General features: G+C 41.8%; 1 protein-coding gene across 9 annotated transcripts in view; it reads right to left on the bottom strand.

The window, feature by feature from the left end:
- The window catches only part of RPS6KA3 (ribosomal protein S6 kinase A3), a 112,092-nt gene extending 92,352 nt beyond the window's left edge, over positions 1–19,740 (bottom strand). The window contains exon 1 of one of the 9 annotated variants that reach the window (XM_070067183.1): positions 19,630–19,740. Coding sequence is in view for 1 of the 9 variants with exons in the window: in XM_008272439.4 (XP_008270661.1) it covers positions 19,196–19,264 (69 nt within the window). In the remaining 8 variants the exon portion in view is untranslated. The other 8 variants (XM_070067182.1, XM_008272438.4, XM_008272436.4 and 5 more) reach the window with 8 other exon arrangements.
- Between the last annotated feature and the right edge of the window lie 2,574 nt (positions 19,741–22,314).

Below are 22,314 nucleotides of genomic sequence, written 5' to 3' on the forward strand. Positions count from 1 at the left end.
CGGAAGTGGAGCAGCCAGGACTCAAACTGGTGCCCATATGGGATGCCAGCACTGCAGGCAGTGGCTTTACCCCCTAAGCCATAGCACCATCCCTGTATGCGTAGTTTCTCAATACAGCTCTGTGATTAATTTTAGCTATATATTTAAACACTAGTAATAGAGCATTTTACTAAAAGTTGTTAGTCTTAACTGTTCACTAAGCTATAAAATAATTTAGAAACTTACAGAAAAAAATTTTTTAAAAACAAAATTTCTAGCTGTATTAACTCAAGACAGAAGAAAAAGTTACCCTCAATAAATAAAATAAATCTTAAATCCCACCGAAAATAATTTAAGAATCATAGCTTTTCCCTCAAATTTTCAATTATTTTTTAAAGATTTTATTTATTAGAGAGGTTAACAGTGGAAGGGAGGGAGAGACAGAGACAAAGGTCTTCCATCCACTGGTTCACTCCCCAAATGGCTGCAATGGCCAGAGCTGCACCTATCTGAAACCAGGAGCCAGGAGCTTCTTCCAGGTCAAAGGCAATAGGCCACAGCAGGGAGCGGGGTAAGAAGAGGAACAGCCAGGACTTGAACCAGAATCCATACGGAATTCTGGCACAGCAGGCAGAGGCTTAGCCTATTACACCACAGCATTGGCCCCTCAAAATATTCTTTAACGTAATTCAGAAATTTTCTTCATTTAGGTCTTGTCCTTTGCTTGTTATTTTTATTTCCATACATTTAATAATTTTGTTGCTACTTTAAATGAGATTTTTCTATTCTAATTTCTAATTAACAATTGCTAAACAAGAAAACTCATTGACTTGTGAATATATTCTGTGTAATGCTGCCTTACTGGAGTTTTAACAAATCTTTTTAGATTTCCTTAGATTATCTAAGTAGACAATTGTATCATCCACGAATAATCTTTTATCCTTCTTTCAAATACTCTGATTTTCTTGTCTAATTGCATAAGCAAATTTCTCTAATATGTAAAACTGAGGTGAAAATAGCAGGCATAGCTTTAATGAGAGTGACTATAATATGTTCCCATAAAGTATGATACTGAATATTGGCTTTTTTTAAATATTAAGGGCATACCTTTTTATTCATATTAGTAAAACTGTTAGGACTAAGTTCTTAATTGAGAATGTACAATTGGGGGCTGGCACTGTGGCGCAGCAGGTTAAAGTCCTGGCCTGAAGCGCCAGCATCCCATATGGGTGCTGGTTCTAGTCCCAGCTGCTCCTCTTCTGATCCAGCTCTCTGCCATGGCCTGGGAAAGCAGCAGAAGATGGCCCAAGTCCTTTGGGTCCCTGCACCCACGTGGGAGACCTGGAGGAGGCTCCTGGCTCCTGGCTTTGGATCAGCGCAGCTCCGGCTGTTGCGGCCATCTGGGGAGTGAACCAGCAGATGGAAAACCCCTCTGTCTCTACCTCTCTCTGAAACTCTTTTAAATAAATAATTCTTTTAAAAAAAGAGAGAATGTACAATTAATTTTATGTAATGCTAAACTTTTTTTTCCTTGCCTCTTATTCAGAAATGATCACAGAGTTATGAGGACGTAAGTTTTCATTTCTCTTCAGTAAATGCCCAGGAATGCAACTGCTGGATCATACAGTATTTATTAATAAATGGCCAAACTATTTTCCAGAAGGGTTATCATTTTGAATCCTCACCAATGATATGAGGTCCAGTTTTTCTGCATCCTCATCAACCTATGATATCGTCACTAGTTTAACATCCACTTGATCACAATATGTAATTCTTATGTATCACTGGATTTGTTTTGCTAATATTTTGAGGATTCAGTGCCTATATTCTTTAAGGATATTAGTCTGTGGTTTTTTGTACCATCTTTGGGTTTTGGTATCAGGGTAACACTAGCCTCATAAAGTGAGCTGTGAAGTGCTCCCTTTCCAGTTTTTAGGAAGAAACTGTAGAGTTCATGTTATTTTTATTCTTTATTTCTGATGTCCCTAGCTTATTTTTCCTTTCAGTTTGAAGAACTATCTTTAACCATTATTTCAGGGTCTTCCATGAACAAATTTTCTTATGAGACTCTTGATTTCATCTTCTTTTCTGAGGATATTTTTCACTTGGCATAGAATTTTGCCCTTCCCCCGTCCTCCCGGAAGTTGAAAAATGGTATGCTATTTCCTTCTGGCTTCTATTGATTTGGATGGGAAACCTGCTCTCATGTAAATCATTCTCTACATATAAGAGCTTGCTTCTTTCTGGCTGCTTTAAAGATTTTGTCTTTGGGGCCAGCACTGTGGTGCAGCGGGTTAAAGCCCTGGCCTGAAGCGCCAGCATCCCATATGGGCGCCGGTTCAAGTCTCGGCTGCTCTTCTTCCGATCCAGCTCTCTGCTATGGTCTGGAAAAGCAGTAGAGGATGGCCCAGGTCCTTGGGCCCCTGCGCCCATGTGGGAGACCTGGAAAAGACTCCTGGCTCCTGGCTTTGGATTGGCGCAGCTCCGGCCGTTGGCGGCCATCTGGGGAGTGAACCAGTGGATGGAAGACTTCTCTCTCTGTCTCTACCTCTCTCTGTAACTCTGTCTTTCAAATAAATAAAATAAATATTTAAAAAATTGTGTTTAATTTTCAAAAGCATCATTTAAAAAATTAGAAAATATAAATAAAATCCACTGTCAATCATTTCAAGTGTACTTTGAAGCAACCACTACCCAAAACTTTTCAGTCTACAATACTGAAACTTTATACCCTAACTCTCTATTTCCAAAAGTTTGATTTATGTGAATAGATTACTTTGTGTTTATCTCATTTGGGGTTCAGTCAGCCTCTTGAATCTGTAGGATTGATTTCTGCCAAATTTGGAAAATTTTCAGCCATTGTTTCATTAGATCCACTATTTTCTTTCTGGGACTCTGATAACATTAATGGTAAGTCTTATGTGGGGCTGACACAGTGGCGTAGTAGGTAAAGCTGCTGCCTGCAGTGCCGTCATTCCATATGGACGCCGGTTCAAGTCCCAGCTGCTCCACTTCCAATCCAGCTCTCTGCTATGGCCCGGGAAAGCAGTAGAGGATGGCCCAAGTCCTTGGGCCCTGCAGCCACATGGGAGACATGGAAGAAGCTCCTGGCTCCTGTCTCTGGATTGGCACAGCTCTGGCTGTTGTGGGGAGTAAACCAGCGGATGACGGAAGACCTCTCTCTCTCTCTGCCTCTCCTTCTCTCTGTAACTCTTTCAAATAAATAAATAATCTTTTTTTAAAAAGTCTTGTGTTAATGTTTTCCAGGATCTTCGAAGCTCTGTTCTTTTTTTCCCAGTCTATTTATAATTATTTATAATTTCTATTGTGCTATCTTCAATACTATAGATTCTTTCCTGTCATTGCCATTCTTCTATTGAGCCTGTGTATTAAGCTTATTTCAATCATGGTTTTTCAGTCCTAAAATTTGATCTTATATCATTTCTAGTTCTTTTCTGATACGTTTTCATTTAATTGACTTCGTGATTGTTCTCTGAAGTACTTTTGATGACAGCTGCTTTGAAATCCTGATCTGGGATGATTATTTGATCTAGCAGTTATGATGCCCATTGGGTATCTGTACCCCACACTGGAGTATCTGGATCCCTTCCCTGGCTCTGGGACATCATTTCCTACTGGTCAAGTCCCTAGGAGGCAGTGCTGATGGCTCTTGTTGGATTCCTGCCACCCGTGTGGGAGACTTAGATTGAGTTCTCAGCTCCTGGTTCTGGCCTGGCCCAGTCCTCATCATTGTGGGTATTTTAGGGGCTATGCCTCTCAAAAAAAATTTTTTTTAATTATCCTCTTTTAAGAATATCTGTTGATGGGGCCAGCGGTTCGAGACATGGCTGCCCCACTTCCGATCCAGCTCTCTGCTATGGCCTGGGAAAGCAGAAGATGGCCCAAGTGCTTGGGCCCCTGCAATCACATGGGAGACCTGGAGGAGGCTCCTGGCTCCTGATCGTCATGGCTCCAGCCATTGCGGCCATCTGGGGAGTGAACCAGCGGATGAAAGACCTCTCTCTCTCATCTGGGAGTGAACCAGCTGTCCTCTGTGTAACTCTGACTTTCAAATAAAATAAATAAATCTTTAAAAAATTAATAATAATATCTGTTGACTATCTTTTCTCATTCATGTGAATTTTAGAGTTCTTGGTATAAGTGACTTTTCAATGTCTACTGGACATTTTTGAGATTATAAGACTCTGGACACTATTTAGTCTATTTTTAGTAAGCAGTCCCTCTGTTGAGGTGCAGTGTGAAGGCAAGGTGGGTGTATATTTGTATGCTGAACTTCCTCTGGAACCCACCAACACCACCCTACCAAAAGTAGAGCAATGACTCACACTATTTTGTTGCAGATGGGTGGGATGGAAGTTCAGCTCCACTCTTGGTCCCAGTGAAAGTGGGGCGACATTACTTTGTTGCTTCTGTGTAGGGGTGTAAGCTCAGCTCCCTACTGGTTCCCACTGATGACAGGAACGGAGAAAGTGCTAGACTGACTCATACTTCTTTTTTACTGCACGAGAGAGAGTTCAAAAGCTCAGCTCCTCTAATGGTCTGGCTAACAACAGGAAAGAGGAGAGGGGAAGTAGAATACCAGCCTTCTCTGTCACCCACCACTTTAAAGATAAGGCTCAGCTCTCTATGGGCCCCACTAATACCAGTGGTAGTGGGAAGCAGTGTTCAGTATCTCATCCATCTTGTTATGCTTGGTTGATACTGAGGGAAGGTAAAGGCTTAATGTCGAGTAGCCCTGCCTCAAACCGTTTTGTATCACTGCATCTTCCTTCCAGTGGAGGCTTAATTTGCTGTTAGACCCAGCTGACACTACTCTGGCAAGAACACAATCTCCTTTCTGGGGCGAGAGGATCGACTCCCTGTACCATATGCCAAAACCACCAGCAGGGGGAACCAAAGCACTGCCTGCGCTTTCTAGGCAGGGAATGGATAAGGTCCCTGATAACCCAGGCTAATACCATTGGGCTGAGGAGTAAGAGCATGCTTGATTGTTTTTTGGGGGTGAAGTAGGGTTTTTCTGTTAGTATTTGGCTAGGGTAGGGAGGGTATTGCCAAAAAGATTTAGTCTTGTTATGCCATCCTTTCCCTAGTTGTTTAAAGAGAATAGGCTTTTCTTTGAACTTTTTGTCTGTGCCTATTGGTTGCTTCTTGACTGGAGGCTTTCACAACATCATGTCCAGGATACACGGAAGGTAGTTAAGAAAATTCAAGGAACTCACTACTTGTGTTATTCCATGAGGCCCAAGATCCACAGGCAGTCTTTCTTTAATCACTTTCAGAGTACTATGTTATGTCTAAGGTGTTTTAGTTGTGAGGAAAAACCTAGGAGGATTTCTCCAACTTGGCAGAACCAGGAATTTGTGCCAAGTGATTAACTTTTACATTGAAAATAACATTTACTTTCTCATTTCCCACAACATGTTGAAAAATGCACTATGGAAAACTGCTATAATGTTAAAAATTACAATTTTCTCCTGAACATTCAATTATATCTGTTCATATTATCCCTAACTGTCGCAGTATTCAACTGCATGTCCACTCCTGTACTTTTAGACTACACTATCCCAAAGGAAAGAATTGTATTTAATTCATTATTACCTGAACTATTCTATAGATACTTGGAAGAGCCAGGGAGAAAAGATCACTTTAAAACTCATTTATGTGCTCTTATTAATTCAAGGCAAATCTTACTTTTAACTTACTATGACATTTCTCTATTTAAGTACCCTCCCCCTTACTGATATCAATATACATAGTGAGAGTTATTCCTTGTGAATTATACCAATAGCAGGAATCTGAGAGAAAGGAGGCAAATAGGGTTTTCTGTTGTCAGCATTTTTACTTCAAATAAAACACCTGTCTATCTATTCGAAACGTACTCTTGAAAAGAATTCATTTATGTGTATATTTACATTTAAGAGATTTTAGACCTTTTATTTCGATTGACCTTCAATTAATTCCTATACTTTTTGCTTTAAATAAGAAAATAGAGAGTGGGTCTGGCTTTGTAGAACAGCAGGTTAAGCTGCAGCCTGTGACACAGGCATCCCATATGGAAGTGCTGGTTCAAGTCCTGGCTGTTCCTTTTCCCACTACACCACTCCAGCTCCATGCTAATGGGACTAGGAAAACAACAGAAGGTGGTTCAAGTGCTTAGAACCCTGCCACCCATATGGGAGACGCAGATGGAGTTCCTGGCTCCTGGCTTCAGCTTGGCCCAACCCTGGCTGTTGCTACCATTTTAGAAGGGAACCAGCAAATGGAAATTGTTTCTGTATTTTCCTCTCTCTCTGTTACCCTGCCTTCCAAATAAAGAAAGAAATATTTTTTAAAAAAGAAAATATAGGGGCTGATGCTATGGCACAGTAGTTAGGCTAAACTTCCTCCAGCAGCACCAGCATCCCATATGGGCACCGGTTCATATCCTGGCTGTTCCTCTTCAGATCCAGCTCTCTGCTGTGGCCTGGGAAACAGTAGAAGATGGCCCAAGTCCTTGGTTCCCTGTACCCGCATTGGAGACCAGCAAGAAGCTCCTGGCTCCTCGCTTCAGAGCAGCCCAGCTCCAGCCATTGTGGCCATTTGAGGAGTGAACCAGCAGATGAATCTACACCTTTCTCTCGGTCTCTCCCTCTGAATGCAACTCTCTCTCAAATAAACACAACCTTTTTTTTTAAAAAAAAAAAAAGGAAAGAAAATATAGAGTAAGAAGACTGCAGACACTCTAAGGAAAAACATCATTGTCTTAATCTTTGTTCTCTTTCTCTAACTTTCTATAACCAATCTTTAACTCCTTCTTATGTTCCTCAAGGAACTCTTATCTAGTGGAGAGGAGGGGTGCCCCAGGAAATGAGGTATCCTAAGGCACTTTCATAGAACCTATGGCTCTATTGACAGATGGAAAACCACTATTTTAGGAAAAGCTTGTATTTATCATGTAAAAATGTAAAAAGTCTTTTAAAAGTACATGCCCAAACTAAGTTTTCTAAGAAATAAATATATAAAGTAAGGAATTTCTGTTATCAGCATTAGAGCAAAACTCTAAGTCACCGAATCATTAACAAAATAAGCACACAAATTATGAACACAAATGGACAATAAGCACAGAAAAAGATCCTTAATATTAGTAGCATCAGGGAAATGCAAGATAAAACAATGAGATGCCACTTCATACCCACGATGATGATTAGAGTAAACAAAGAAACACATTGGCGAGGATGTGAAGAAACAAATTCTCATACACGATGGCTAGTAATGTAGAAGGGTGCAGGTGAACTGGAAACCAGTTTGGCAGTTCCTCAAATGTTAAACATAGACTTACCATATAACTCAGCAATTTCACTCCTAGGTACATACACAAGAAAATTAATAACATATATTCACATAAAACATATAAATGTTCATAGCAGCATAATTTGTAATTGCCAAAAAGTAGAAACAACCCAAACATCTATCAACTGATGTATGAGTCAATAAAATGTGATATATTCATGTAATGGAATATCATTCAGCCACAAAAAAAGAATGAAACATTGATATATACCAAAACACAGATGAATCCTAGAAACATTAACACTAAATGAAAGAAGCCAGACACAAAGGCCATATATTGTAGGATTCCATTAATATGAAATGTCCAGAATAGGCAAACTGACAGAGATAGAAGGTAGATTAGTTGCCTTGGCTGAGGGAAAACAGAATGGGGAGTGACTGTTTATGAATATGGGCTTTCTTCTTGGAGTGATGAAAATGTTCTAAAATTAGAAGAAAGTGCTGATGGATGCACAATTTTGTGAATTGTTAACCCCCCTGAACTTTACAAGTGCCATTTTTATGGTATGTAAATTATATCTCAATTAAAATTTTATTTAGGGTTAGTTGACTTAAGAGTTTACAGTTTAAAAAAAAACCCTCAATTATTGTGTAACTTTTCTTTGCAATTTCTTTTTCTTATATTATAGAAACATAAGTGTTAACTTTTAAGGATTGAGCCACATTCTGTTTCCTGGTACTTTGAGGGAACATGATATAGATTTTTCTGAAAAGATGCAAATATAAACAGGCAGTGACTTAATAAACAGCAAGGAACAGATCTCATTTGCTCAAGCATACATCTAGGTACCTCTGTAAGGAGAGCTGCTGTTCCATTTGTTAAGACAGGTGTTTAGATATCTCAAAGCATTTTCCCATACAACGTCAAACACTCCATCTAAGGCCAGCTCACAAAAGCCTATACAACCCACACTGTATTGGGATAGTATTATCAACTCTACTAACGTTTCTAATAAACCATGTCAACCTTGTCTCTATTGTGAGCACCATTCCTAGTTCATGCCGGGATCACATCTTCTTCACGAGAGCTTCATGGTGCACATATACAAGAGAGCACTTACCTCTCTAGGTCATTATCCTCTATATTCCCACACAAATAGCTACTTAAGCAAACCACCTGGTTGCTTTCCCCCCTGCAGCAGATTTCATCTGGACAGTCACTTATCTAGATGTTGTTCTTAACTAAAGCAGGGCAGTCTAGTGGAAAGTCAATGGGAATTTGGAATTTGCAAAACCGCAAGACTAGGGTTTGAATGCGGGCTCCTCCATTTATTAGCTCTGCAACCATGAGCAGTTTACTTCATTTCCCCAGGCTCTAATTCCTCACCTGTAAATTGAGGACAATTATGTCTACCTCATTCAAGTTACTGTATACAAAGGCATTCAGTAAATGTTCAGTTCCTTTTCCTCCTCACCTGAGAAAGAGCGAGCAATGGTCTTGACATCCCCTGCTACTCACCACTTATTTGCAGGTAGGACTCTTCTCAAGTTGTTTTTGTAAACTAAGAACCAACTGTATTTTTCAGATTTATAAATCAAACCTAAGGCAAGGCTGTATATTACTTTATTTTGGATTTGGGCACTTTGATATAGCAAATGAGGAATTGAAAACAGAAAGAAAGCAGAGGAAATGTAATATTTGTGCTTTTAAGCACTGTGGCTCTTTCAGAATTTGTATTTAAGATATCTGATAAAATCATTTCAAAGTTTTATTAATATATTCTCAATGGCAAAATAAGTTTTAGTGAAATGAAATGTGTTGCACACCCTGGCTCTGACTTTGTCAACACATGACCTGGGGGTGGGTCTGCCTCAATAGGTTCAATTTTCAAATAGGACAAGGCTAAATTGTTCTTGGCTCTAAAATTCTATGCCTAATTTTAAAAAAAGTCTTTCACATTCCAAGATATATCACTCTACTTTTCCAGTTTTAATTAGCACATTATAGTGAAAAGAACATATTAAACTTACCATGCAATAATTTATTCATCCAATAACACAGAATATAATTATGTTTTTCTATCATAAAATTATCCTGTTTCATGCCTCTGTCTGCAAACTCAGCCCACCAGAGGAAACTTATTATTGCAACATTTTTCGATAGTTGAATTTCTGCCAATGCTTTGGAATTACGTGTCACTGTAAAACCAGTGAAGTTGTAGGAAGAGCAGAATGCTGATTTGAGGAGAACGTATCATAGAGCAAAGTTTACCAAAATCTCCAGGGAACGAAAGAAAGGAACAAGACAAACCTGACTACACATCATTTGAGAAAGCATATGAAAAATTAAAAAAAAAAAGATTTATTTATTAAAAGGCAGGGTGATGAGGGGGTGGTGGTGGAGCTGGTTCGCTTCCCAAATGACCACATCAGCCAGGAGCCTGGAACTCCATTCGGGTCTCCCATGTGGGTGACAGAAGCCCAAGTACTTGGCCACCTTTTATGCCTTTTCAGGCACCACTAGCAGGGAGCAGGATCAGAAGAAGAGCAGCTTGGACTGAAACCGGAGCTCATATAGGATGCCGGAGCCACAAGTGGCAGCCTAACCTGCCCACCCTTCAAATATTTTTGTTTAGAAAAAGCCTTGGCCTATTAATTTCAAAATACAAGTAATAAAATGTAGAGTTGCAAATACAATAGCATAGAAAAAGGGAGCTCAATTTGCTTAAATTCTGTAATTTAGAACATGGTAGCTAAGAGCCACTGGCAACTACTAAATTTAAATTTAAATTAAATAAAAAAGTCAGTTCCTCAGTCACACATCAGGTGTCCAGTAGCAACATTTGGCTAGTGGCTAAAGTATTAACAATGATGATAAAGAAGCTTTATTTTGTTTTCTGGTAGATGCCTCTGTCTTTAAATGTGAAGAACTGAAATAACATTCTAAGTAGCTAAGGTTTTTAACTATAGGTTTTACAAGATTTCTGGAGTTTAGATTTTTTGTAAACCACTGCACTTGAGATGTACTTCAATCTATTAATGTCAAAATGATCTTTTGCTTCAGGCTATCATTTGACATCTGCTTCTAACACATATCAAATGACTGAACCAAGATTCCTGTAACAAGCGTTGTGGACCAAAGGATTAGAGTTAAGCTCACAGAACTCTAGATGACCAGGTCAGATTTGAAGATGAGATCATCGTCATATGTGAGATTATAAAAATCAATTTATGTGGCAGACAAAACATAACTAATTTTTACAGTGTGTAAGAGACCACAGATCCATTAGTTGAGAAGAGGAAATTTCACTTATGCCATGGATTTAATTCTATTTATACTAATAGAGAATGACAAGACATCTAAAAGTGCTTTTGGATTTTCATTTGAGCATAGTGTACCTAATATTTAGGAAACTAGCACTATTTCATGAGAATAACAAAAAAGGACTCACAACATAGAGCTCTGACCCCGGCTGGGATAGTCAGCTAGCTTTCTACCTTACAGCTGCCTGTTCTTTAGTTCATTCACATCTTACTTTCTCGCTGACATCTTCAAGAGAGGAGGCAAATGTGCAGAACAGGTAATCCCACTACTTCTGCCATTTTGCTATGATACAACAACAACAAAAAAAGTCACTGTTTATTATTAGGTAATATGCCCAGCAAAATACCCTTGATGCCAGAGCTATGTGTACATGATGGGCAGAGACCAAAAAAGGGGTGATGATGCTATTTTATATGATTTGGAAAATTGCGGCTTTTTCTTAAAGATGAAGTCAAAATATTTCCAAGTTAAAAATGGTTGCACTGTGGCTGGCACTGCAGTGCAGCAGGTTAAGTTGCTACTTGGGACACTGACATCCCATGTTGGGAGTGCCGGTTTGAGTCCTGGCTACCCTGCTTTTAGTCCAGCAATCTGCTCATGTACCTGAGAAGACAGCAGAGGATGGCCCAAGTATTCGGGCCCCTGCCACCCATGTTGGAGAGACCAGGATGGAGTTCCTGGCTACTGACTGAGGCCTAGCCCAGAGCTTGCTGTTGAGGGCATTTGGGGAACCAGGGCATGGAAGATCTTTTGTTCTCTCTCTCTCCTCCTTTCCCTCCCTTCTCTCCCTATGCCTTTCTGTCACACTGCCTTTCAAATAAATCAATCTTTAAAAAAAAAAAAAAAAAAAAGTTGGGGCTGCTGCTGTGGTGTAGTGGGTAAAGCTGCCGCCTGCAGCGCCAGCATCCCATACGGGCACTGGTTCATGTCCTGGCTGCTCCACTTCCAATCCAACTCTCTGCTATGGCCTGGGAAAGCAGAAGGTGGCCCAAGTCCTTGAACCCTGCACTCGCATGGGGGCGGGGGGGTGTCGAAGAAGCTCCTGGCTCCTGGCTTCGGATCAGCACAGCTTGCCGCCAACTAGGGAGTGAAGCAGTGGATGGAAGATTCTCTCTCTCTCTTTGCCTCTCCTTTTCTCTCTGCTTAACTCTTTCAAATAAATAAACAAATCTTCAAAAAAAAGTTGCATCAAAATGTACTAATCCTAGCTATCTTCCTTCTAATAACGTCAAGTTAGAAGCAATTAGTTTAAAAAGGAGAATGGGAGAGGTAGGCATATTGATATCATATGATAAAAGAGAATTTTTAAACAGTATTACAGATAAGATACAGAACAAGTCAATATAAGGGACATTTAGTACGGGCAACCAGTATGACATTAAAGTAAAATATGACCATTAATGATCAGGTCAACCAAAAATGTTTAAATTTTTAATTTCAATTATTATATTTAAATTTTCAGATCACTATTAAGATAAAAAATTATTACATAATTAAACTTAGATTTCAACTCAAAATGAAACAAAAACTCATAAAAGTTAAAGAAAAAAGCCGCAATATAGTAAATCAAAGGTAACAGCCATTCACAAGCACTACTGGATCATGTTACTGTAGTTATGACTTTCCAAAACTGTGTTCTGCAAAAACACCTGTGTTTTGAGACCTCAATAGGTGGTTCATGAAAAAGAAGTTCTAACACTGAGTCTCAAGTGTTGTGTACTACATCTATACTCCAGATTTATTGTGTATAATATTGCCTTAAAGCTTCTAAGAAGTTATACAGTGAAGACACTAGTTAAATCTTGTTTCACTCCACATTTCCCAAACACTTGATTATAACATGCTCTCTTGTTTTTCTCAGAAGGGAAGATGGTTGTTGGAGGACACAGATACACTTTTAAATATCACATCTCCAGACACTTCTTGGTTTGAAAAATACGTACTATTTTGAATTCATTAAGTACCAACACTACCTAAGAAAGACAAACAGCACCACAAAGTCATAAGGATTACATTTTTAGACAGGAAAATCCAGATATTCAAGTCATATTCAAGTGTGTTTATTGCAAAGTAGAGAAAGGTATGTCGTATTAATTTCTGTCCCTAAAACTGAACAGAACTGATTGATTCCAAAATATAAAAAGATATGCACATTTTATTTTGGTATGTTTCAGAAAAAAGTTACAATCTTATCTATTGGAGTTATGTATTGACTTTAGCCATTTTAGAAGGACATATTACCTTTAAGAGGTTGACACACAGGATATACCATATTTTATCAATTGTAAGACACTCCCTACGAAGTTTAAGATAAACTACTATTCTATATACTGCTAAGAAAAAAACCCACCAATTAAACTATGATATGCCACGGACTGTTTAACCCCTTCCAATTTGAGTGGTGTTAAAATGTGGGCATATTTCCCTTTCCCCCTCCTTCTAAACATATTCTTCACAGCATTATTTATCTGTTTTTCCCCTTTAATGTTAATTTTGAAGGGAACAATACCAAAGCTCAAGATTTAAGAGATATCTCCTCATGTTAGCCTTACAATTGCATTCACAGATTACAGTGATTCTGTTTAAAGGAATCATATAAATCATTTTTAATTGTTTTGCTTGGGTCTAAAAAAAATTACCTCAGAGGAAAAACAAAGAACTTTCTCAGACAGTTCTGTAAGAGAGGATTGATTTTAACTATTATTTATTAAACACTTTAACCAGGTACCGAATCAAATGTTTTACATTTATTACAATCTCATTTAATCCTCACCATAACCAGAAGAGGTAAATATTATTTTCATCCCTAGTTTATAGATTAAGATGTTGAAGCAGAGACATTAACTAATTTGTATAAGGTTACAAAGTTATTAATTAGCTGAGCTAGAATTCAAACATCTTTATGGCTCCAAAGCTTATGTTAACAAGGTCCTTCTAAATTTTAAGGTGATAAGTAAAATTGAAATAATTATTAGTAACTAATGTATTTGCTAAATATAGGCCAAAATATACATAAATACATCATTTAAGGATAGATTTAATTATCTTTAATGATAGAATAACGTTTAATTATCTTTTAATGATAGATTTATAATCTGTACCAATTTATGACTAAAACAAAACACGAATTGACTATATAGGGGCTGGCACTGTGGTACAGCAGGTAAAGCTGCTGCCTGCAGTGCCAGCATCCCATTTGGACTCCGGTTCGAGTCCCAGCTGCTCCACTTTCAATCCAGTTCTCTACTATGGCATGGGAAAGCAGTGGAGGACAGCCCAAGTCCTTGGACCCCTAAACCCATGTGGGAAGACCCGGAGGAAGCTCCTGGCTCCTGGCTCCAGATCAGCTCAGCTCTTGCTGTTCAGGCCAATTGGGGAGTGAACCAGCGGATAGAAGACCTCTCTCTCTCTCTCTCTCTCTCTCTCTCTCTCTCTGCCTCTCCTCTCTGTGTAACTCTGACTTTCAAATAAATAAACAAGTAAATATTTTTTAAAAAGTAGACTATATACATTTTATAAAACAGGTACAGGACAAAATGCATCCATGTAATACATCTATATCAAATGTGTCATTTAATCATAAATAATTTAATGAAATTGTTTTATAAGATGTATATAGTCAATTTGTGTTTGTTTTGTTAAAATAACACATTTTACTCAAGAATTAGGATTTATGTCCTCTAAAAAAAAAAGATTTATGGGGTGGGCACTTGCCTTAGCAGTTAGGACAAGATGTTTACATCCTGCACCCTGTAACAGTGAAGTACAGGATTCATACCTGGCTCCAAACCCTGACTCTAGCTTCCTGCTAATGCAGACCCTGGGAGGCAGCAGTGATGGCTCAAGTGACTGGGTTCCTGCCACCATTGTGAAGGACCTGGGCTGAGTTCCTGGCTCCTAGCTTCAGCCCCAGGGCTGGTCCTTGGAGGCATTTTGGGAGTGATTCCACTGCCGGGAGCTCTCTGGGTGCCTCTCAAATAAATTCATTTAAAAAATTTATGGTTTTCTTGTATGCTTTTTCACATGAAATTGATAACCCAGAACATTTGAGATCTAATAACTATTTAAATTGATAGAGGTCACTATCTTAACTACAAAAAATACCATTGGGGGGGCATCTAATGTTAGGTATTAACATGCAGTTATTTTTCCTATGAAAACTGGAGAATGGGATGTGTAACATATATTGTACATATTGCATTCCAATGCTTTAAAACTCGTTCTCCATCAAAACATCTAAGTAACTGAGCACTAACACAATCATGCATTACCAGTGAGACCACCAAGATGTCACTGCTGTTCGTTATAACCTGAACTACTGGGTCTAAAGCACCCAGTGTGCACTGAGCGCACCGAAACACTTTCACCTCACCCCATCATTTACAGCCTGGCAGATCACATGTGTCTCAGCATGGAGCTATAGAGCAAGTCTTGTTAACTATCACAATGTCATGAATGTTTCAGTGGATAATTAAAAAAAAAACTTCAGAATAATTCTTTTGCAATTCAGACTTCTGGATAAGGGATCTAAATTTCTGATCATTTTATAATTTACCCAGTGTCAACTCCTTGGTCAGGAGTGCACATCTCAACTATGCAATCTTCTAACATAAATACAGGATGTAGTTATTGGGATTTTCAGAAAAGGCAAAGTTTACCTAAACTCATTTCTTTAATCTGATAAGTTTATTTATCTTAAAAATTTAAATGTACCCAGTCAGTTTTACAGTTTGGATCTAATCTGTAAGTACAGGGTCAAGCTGCCAAAATAAAGCAAATTTTCCTAGACTAAAATAAAAAAAATGATAATCACTGAAATCGATGCCCTGTTCAGGAATGTGTCACAGTTCCTTAGTAGGTGACATGTAACGAGCCCTATCCTCTCCCCACATTTTCATTTTGAGGAAATGAAAACAACCCTGAAAAGTGGTAAAAATGAAAAAGGTAAAGAAACTTAAGAAACTTTTTTCAAAATCAAGGATCATACTTTAATAGATTTTCGCTACAGATAAGAAACTTTAATACTGATGCTAGAAATACTATAGAATCTATGTACTATGTTATATATACACTATACTTGTACTACAGGATATTATACCATGCACATTCTCTAAAGAGGAGCTTTAACACAAGGGTCTCACTTTTTCATAATAAAAGATTTATAGTTAATATTTTTCAATGCATTGTGGGTACTAGTTATTTAGAGGAAGTCAAGGTGGCTATTTTTATACAACACATTGTATACAACACATTATTGTGACTATTTTTATACATTTCTATAGCGCAAAAATAACCCCCCTTAATTTTATTAGTTTGAAAATTGCTCATACTTAGATTACCATTTAATCTACATTATCGCTACTGAGAAAAAAAAAGAATCATCTGGTTCAAGCTTAGGATCTAGTAAATATTGTCTGACAGAACGGAAGAGTCACAATTCTTGATATCTGTCTCAAACAGTCAAATATCCAGAAAACAAAGGAGCATCTTTAAATATCTCATCAAATAGCTCTGAATTCACCTAGACCATTTAGGAAGCGATTGTTTTTTATCTTGCACCAACCCTCACTTTGCTTACATAGTACTTCCTTTATTATCCTAAATTTGCTTCTTTAAACATTCGGCCTAGTTTTAGCCTCTCATGTTATAACCCACGTTTGAGTTCAACCACAAGGGTTTTTTTGTTTTGAACACCATGAGACTCCTGTGAGGTCTCAAAGCAGGAAGGTCGGTGCAGAGGAATGAAGAAACGGCCTGTGTTTTTAGTGAGACACTCAGGTCTTTTAAAATTGTTCATATTTCAACATGAGATCAAAATGATAAGAAGGGAGATAAGATTCCTAAGTACCCTATTCCTGACCTTCATGATTCATTCAGCAGATATTTTGCGAGTCCATAATACGTATGTGCCAGGCATGGTGTTAAGTGCTGAGGATTCGGACAGAAAAGAAAGTATCTGCTTTCAAGTGTTCTTGAAAGTCTATTAGGATTGAGATCATAGATGTAAATGTCTATACAGACCAACCCGGAAATCTTTTAGCCTGGAGAGAAAAATTCTGATGTACTTACTCAAGTAAATGACTATTAAAAACAAAAACAAAACAAAACAAAAACAAAACCTCTGATGTTATTCTGGTACAGTGCAATTGTTCTCCGCCAGAAGCCTGTTGACGAGGAGACGGCATAATAGCGGGTATCAATATTAGAGCCTGGAGTGGAAATTCTCAATTCTTTCCTCACTGGTTCTATTTTTCCAAATGGTATCAGATCATGAACAACCAAAGGAAACAAAATATCGAAAGGAAATTAGTCAAAATCTAGTTTTAATAAATCTAGGCAACATTGGCTCTGTTTGACATACTTTATGACAGAATAACAAGAAAATGGCAAATTGTAGAATTCTATCTGCCAGGTTTGGGAAAACATGACAGTAACTGCAATAACAAGGCTTTAATAAATGAGACTTGTTTCTGAAAAATACAGGACCTCTGACTACTGCTTATGTACTTATAGCCCAAAGTTTTCCACAAAGGATTTGAAGTAGTTATCCTAATATAAAGCAAAGCACCTGAACTGTAGCCACCTGGCTTCAGATGATGGCTCTGCCATTTCCTATTTATAATCTCTGTGCCCTTAACTTCTGAGACTTGGTTCCCTAATTTCTAACAATGGAGACCATAACCTTGTCCTACCAGGTCATATGAAGGAAAAGATCAAACAGAATGTAGCATAGTACCTGGCATAGAGTAGGTGCTAAGTAAATTAATACTAGTGTTGTGCCTACCTCATCCAAATGCATGCTATACAGAAAAAGGATAAAGTAGAATTTGAAATAATCTTTTTTACATATTGAAACATGCCAAGCAGAAATGTGGATCTGAGTTGTAACTTTTAATGTCTATCTAAAAAAAAAAAATCAGTCTGAAGGCAAATTCAAGTTCTTTGCACAAGTTCAGTGCTTTGAGAACATTTATTAACCTTTGCCTATATTTAATGCAAAAACATTTTTGAAGTTAAAGGGAAAAACCAGCCCTCTGGCATACTGTTTTGCACACTATCCATTCAAACGATGATTACACATTCCAAATTTGGCTTGCTTATAAAAGATTTCTAGTATTAGGTGAGCTAACAATTTTAAATGAAATTCTTGTAAATCTGCCAGTCCTAAAAAATGATTTTCTTTTTCTTTCTTTTAGATAATAAGTATCATTGTGTTTCCAATGGAAGAGCAGCTTTTAGTTTAGGTTCTGAAGTACGATCCAAAACACAAAATACTAAGCACCGATCGGAAGCATTATTACAACTCTGCTCGCCTTAAGGAGAACAAGTTAACATTTTTATACAGCAGCGGAGGTGACTGGGGGAAAAAACTGAAAAGCAATTTGAACCGATCCCCCTCCCCCTCCATTATACCGGAGAATGCAAGTGTCCCGCATCTCAGATCAAACTGAGCCTGGCTTTTACTGACGTAACCAGTAACCCTATCCACCTCTCACACTGCAGGGCAGCGGCTGCCGCCAAGTACACCACTCAGAGCCTGCCCCATTCCACCCCCGCGTTTCAGTCATGCTTTCCAGAAATGGGGTCACTCACTAACTATTACACACACGCAGCCTATCATCCTGTAATCCTCCAAAGTCCGCTGCGGAGATAGTAGACAGCAAAAAGTCAAGAAGGAAGAATCACAGACGCGCCACCATCAGGAATTGATTTTCCACTCCGGAGGGGAGCGCGGATACCCAGAACAGCTCTGGTCTGGATTACTGTCGCAGACCCCGAGTTGGTTCTGGGACAGGGGCGGCTGCGCTGCGTCCGGGGAGATTCTGCTCTGCCCCCTCTTTGGGTGTACTGTATGGGTTCGTGGCACTTGGTTGAGTGTCTCGGGGACGGTCACCAGCTCCCGGGAGAGGAAACCAGAAAGCCCTTTACGGCAGCCGCTGATCTCCTTGAATATCACCCTCTCACCTCCATGCCTCCACGCACGGGGAACTCAAGTTAAACTCGCAGGGACCTCAGAAACAAGGGGGAAGGGGAGACAGAAGACCTTAGGCTTCCACTTTGTCCCCTGCCGCAGCAGAAAGCGCTGGAGCAGAGGAGGAGAGGCGAAACCCTTGGCTGTCCGGCACCCCTTGCCGAAACGCCCTAGGGTCGACACTCATGCCCCGGTGCGCCAGTCTGCCCGCAGCAACCCCCTCCCTCGGCCAGACTCCCTGCTCCCCGCTGAACCCAATCCATAGCCTACCCTCGGCCCCCCGGAAAGTGGCCAAGATCCAAGGAAGCCCCCGACCCGGCAGGGCCAAACTTCCCAACTCCTCGCCTGCCCCCCACTCCGCCTACCGCTTCCCCCCACGCAAAGTTGATGATAATTGGCTTCTTGCACACCCCACGCGCCGCCACACCGGCAGCCCCCCGAGCGAGGGAGGGAGGTGAGGGTGCGAGTGGGAGGAACAGACAGACGGGCAAACAGACCAACCCCAACAACCCGAACCGGAATCCTGGACCCGGGGGAGAGCGAGCGGGAGAAGGGGCCAAGTGGCCAGCTCCGGGAAGGGAAGCGAGACGGCGGGGGCGCGCCGACCCCGGCCGCCCCGCTGCACTCACCTCAGCGCTGTCGGACGGGCTCTCCACAGCCATCTTCTGCCACGGGTCTGCCAGCTGCGCCAGCGGCATCTTCCCCCCCGGCCCGCTGCCTTCACCGCCTCCTCCCTCCCCGCCCGCCCCGCTCCGTCGCCGCCCGAGCCCCACGGCAGCGGCAGCGGCGGCAACAGCAGCAGCAGCAGCGGCGGCCCCGCAGAGGGCTCGACGCCGACACCGATCGCCCGAATGCCTAGCGCCTGGCTGGAGACGCCCGCACGCCGAGCGAGAGCCTTGCGCCGCCGCCGGGCACTGGGTCTCGCCCCTTTCTTCCTCTCCTCCTTCCGCCGCTGGGACTACGGCTCCGCCCCCCGCCGCCGGTTCCCGCGCCCGCTCCCAGCAGAACAGCGACCGCCGCGCGCTTCCCCACTTCCGCTCACAACATGGCGCCTAAGCGATACCTGTCTCTCAGAGCAAGGCTGGGCCGCCGCCGCCACCGCCGCGCGCACCCAGGGGTGGGGCTAGCGGAGAACACGCCCCCGGGCAGCCACACTCCGCTCCTCCCCTTTCCCACCCTCCTCGGTCTTCGCCCCAGCCTCAGCTTCTGGGCCTCGCCTACTTTCAGGAAGGGCGAGCCCAAGAGATCTGGGGGCGTCGGCCGGAGGCGGAGGAAAGAAATGGAAAAGGCAGGAGGGGGCGAAAGGCTGGGAGCTATCATGGGTCCTAGCAGGTCGGAGGTGCCTTGGGAACGACAGAGAACAGTGGCCCTCGCCCAATTGGAAAGGGAGATAGGCAAGGCGCCTGCCAAGGACCCGGGATGCGGGCACGGAGTATCTTTTCATCCTGTCTCCTCCGAGGGTGCGTGCGGGCGCGCCTAGTCAATGGGCACATCCCATAATGACCCAAGACTCTCCCTCCCCAGGGTCACACGCTGGGCATTCACCTGCCCGCTCTCCCCAATGGGGATCTGGAAGGCTTAGTGCCTCGGAACGGCTCCCGGTTTGATACAAAGCTCTGCAAGTTGGTGCTGTTGTGTTAAATTCTTGAGCTTTAGAATTCATTTCTCCTACACAAGTCGTCCTCCACCCCTCCCGCCCCGTCTCCGGCCAACTCCCCTCCCCAAGTGCGCAGAGCGCTCAGGCTTCTGCCGGAACCCTCGAAGCGTCCTACTCCCTGCTACCTAAATCTTCAAGGAGAAAACAGGCAGGCTCCTTAAGGCTGCCCCTCTCGGCAGAGGTTGGGGACTTATTAAAGAATATCTTGTGGGCAAGAGCGCAGGATTCCTGCTCCTCTGTTGACTTTAAATAAAAGATTAGATTAAAATCGGGCTGGCGTGGGTGGAGGAGGAGGAGAGAGAGAGAGGGAGGGGAGGGGTTCTGACTCCTCCTCCTGTCCAAGATGGGGAAGCCCTGCGTTAAGGAAACCCAATCCTCAAACAGCGACAGAGCCTCAGAAGACCCAGAGAGCTTGGAGGGGCAGAGGCCCGGGCATCCAGAGTGGATCCCAGGGGGCTGCGACTCCGTGTTCACCTCGCCAGGTGCTGCGGGTCGCACGCCTGGGCAGAAATGTGTAAAAGTCACAGCGCAGAGTGGAAAGCTACTGCAGCCCCTGGCTAATCGCCCTGCAAGCGGAAGGAAAAAAGCGAAGGGAGATCTCCACGTCGGCCTGCCCCTTCAGTCCCTGAAGCTTCGGCCCAAGCATCATGGTCCTCCCACGCCTGGCGACCACAGCGCGTCCCTGTGCTGTGCTCTGGGGGCACGCCTCTTAACAGCTTCCTTTCATCCTCCCGGAACCCAGACACCTGGAGAGCCCTCGCCTTCCTCCCTAACGCAGGTGTGAGACAGAGATTAGAGCCCACACCCAGTCGACCAGCTCTAAGAGGGCGGTGCAAGGCTTCTCGCTGGGCCTGCGACCAGCAGGTGTTGGGCTCTTTCCGCTGCCTTCACCAGAGCGCCCCTTGGCACAGACTCCAACCCCAGGAGCCTCGTGGTTATCTGAGGAGGCTCCAACTGCTTAAGGGAGCCCCAGAAGGCAGCCGGAAATCCTTGTGGTGCGTCCACTCTCCCAGCCTGGACTCAGGGGGACAGCTCAGGTTGTGCAACATCTGGGCAGGCTCAGCGTGGTCTGGGGACAGATGAGGCCACTTAGCTCCTGCTTTTGCTTCCCGTGACATACTTGATTCAGGTGCTGCAAATCCAGTCTGGGCCCAAACTAATCTGGCTGCACTTTCCCTGTGTAATTCCCGTGCTTGCAGAAATTGGGAGATAAGGAGTTGTGTGTGATTTTGCTTTCTTGTGCAAATTGCCTAATCTTTCATTTACATTGCAGAGCCACATTGCCACGCCTTATAACGAAAGAACTTCACCAGTTTAGTGGGTTTCAGGTAAATTAGCTCCCCAGTGATCAATTGTTCCAGCTAGTATTCTTGCTTTAGTGAAAACATATGTAGTTGAGGAGAGACAGTTACGTGTCTGTCCAGCGCTAATTACTCCCCGCAAAGGATGAATGAACCTTTTAAAAATAAAGCAAACTGCATGTTTTCAGTATCAACTTGTATTCATTTCTGTTTGCCCTGAGAACCCAGAGGAATATGTTTTCGAGCAAAATTAACTGATCTGTAGAAGTAATATGGGCAGTGGTCACAGTGTGGGAATTATACATCAAATGAACTGTGAATAATGAGTTAAAGTGCCACTACCAAAGATATCTTGCACGGAGGATCAACTGGATAAGAATTTCTGAATTAATTTAGAAAAAAACTGTTCTCCTTCCTTGTGCCTCAAAAGAAAACCAAGGGGTGCTTTTTGTTAACAATAAACTTTTTCCCTTTTCTATTTCCTTTATTAAATCTGAGTGGTGCAATCACTCTTTGGTGGGGAGAATTTGGGAAAATCAAATGAGCCTGGAAGATTTTTCTCGCAGGTAGCAGCCAAAAGTTATTTAAACATAGAAGCTGATCTTCCTCTGAACAGCAATACATTTTTTTTCCTGTTTAACAAAGGAGGACTCTTCAAGGGTAGCTATTCAAAAAGCTACCACGGATCTCTAGACCTGGACAGGCTAATATGGTAGCTGCGAGCCGCAAGTGGCTACTGAGCACTTAAAATGGGGCTGGGTGGTTGAAACTGAGATGTGCTGTGTAAGTG

The sequence above is a fragment of the Oryctolagus cuniculus genome, chromosome X (assembly GCF_964237555.1).
Source record: "Oryctolagus cuniculus chromosome X, mOryCun1.1, whole genome shotgun sequence".
Classification (NCBI taxonomy): Eukaryota; Metazoa; Chordata; class Mammalia; order Lagomorpha; family Leporidae; genus Oryctolagus; species Oryctolagus cuniculus.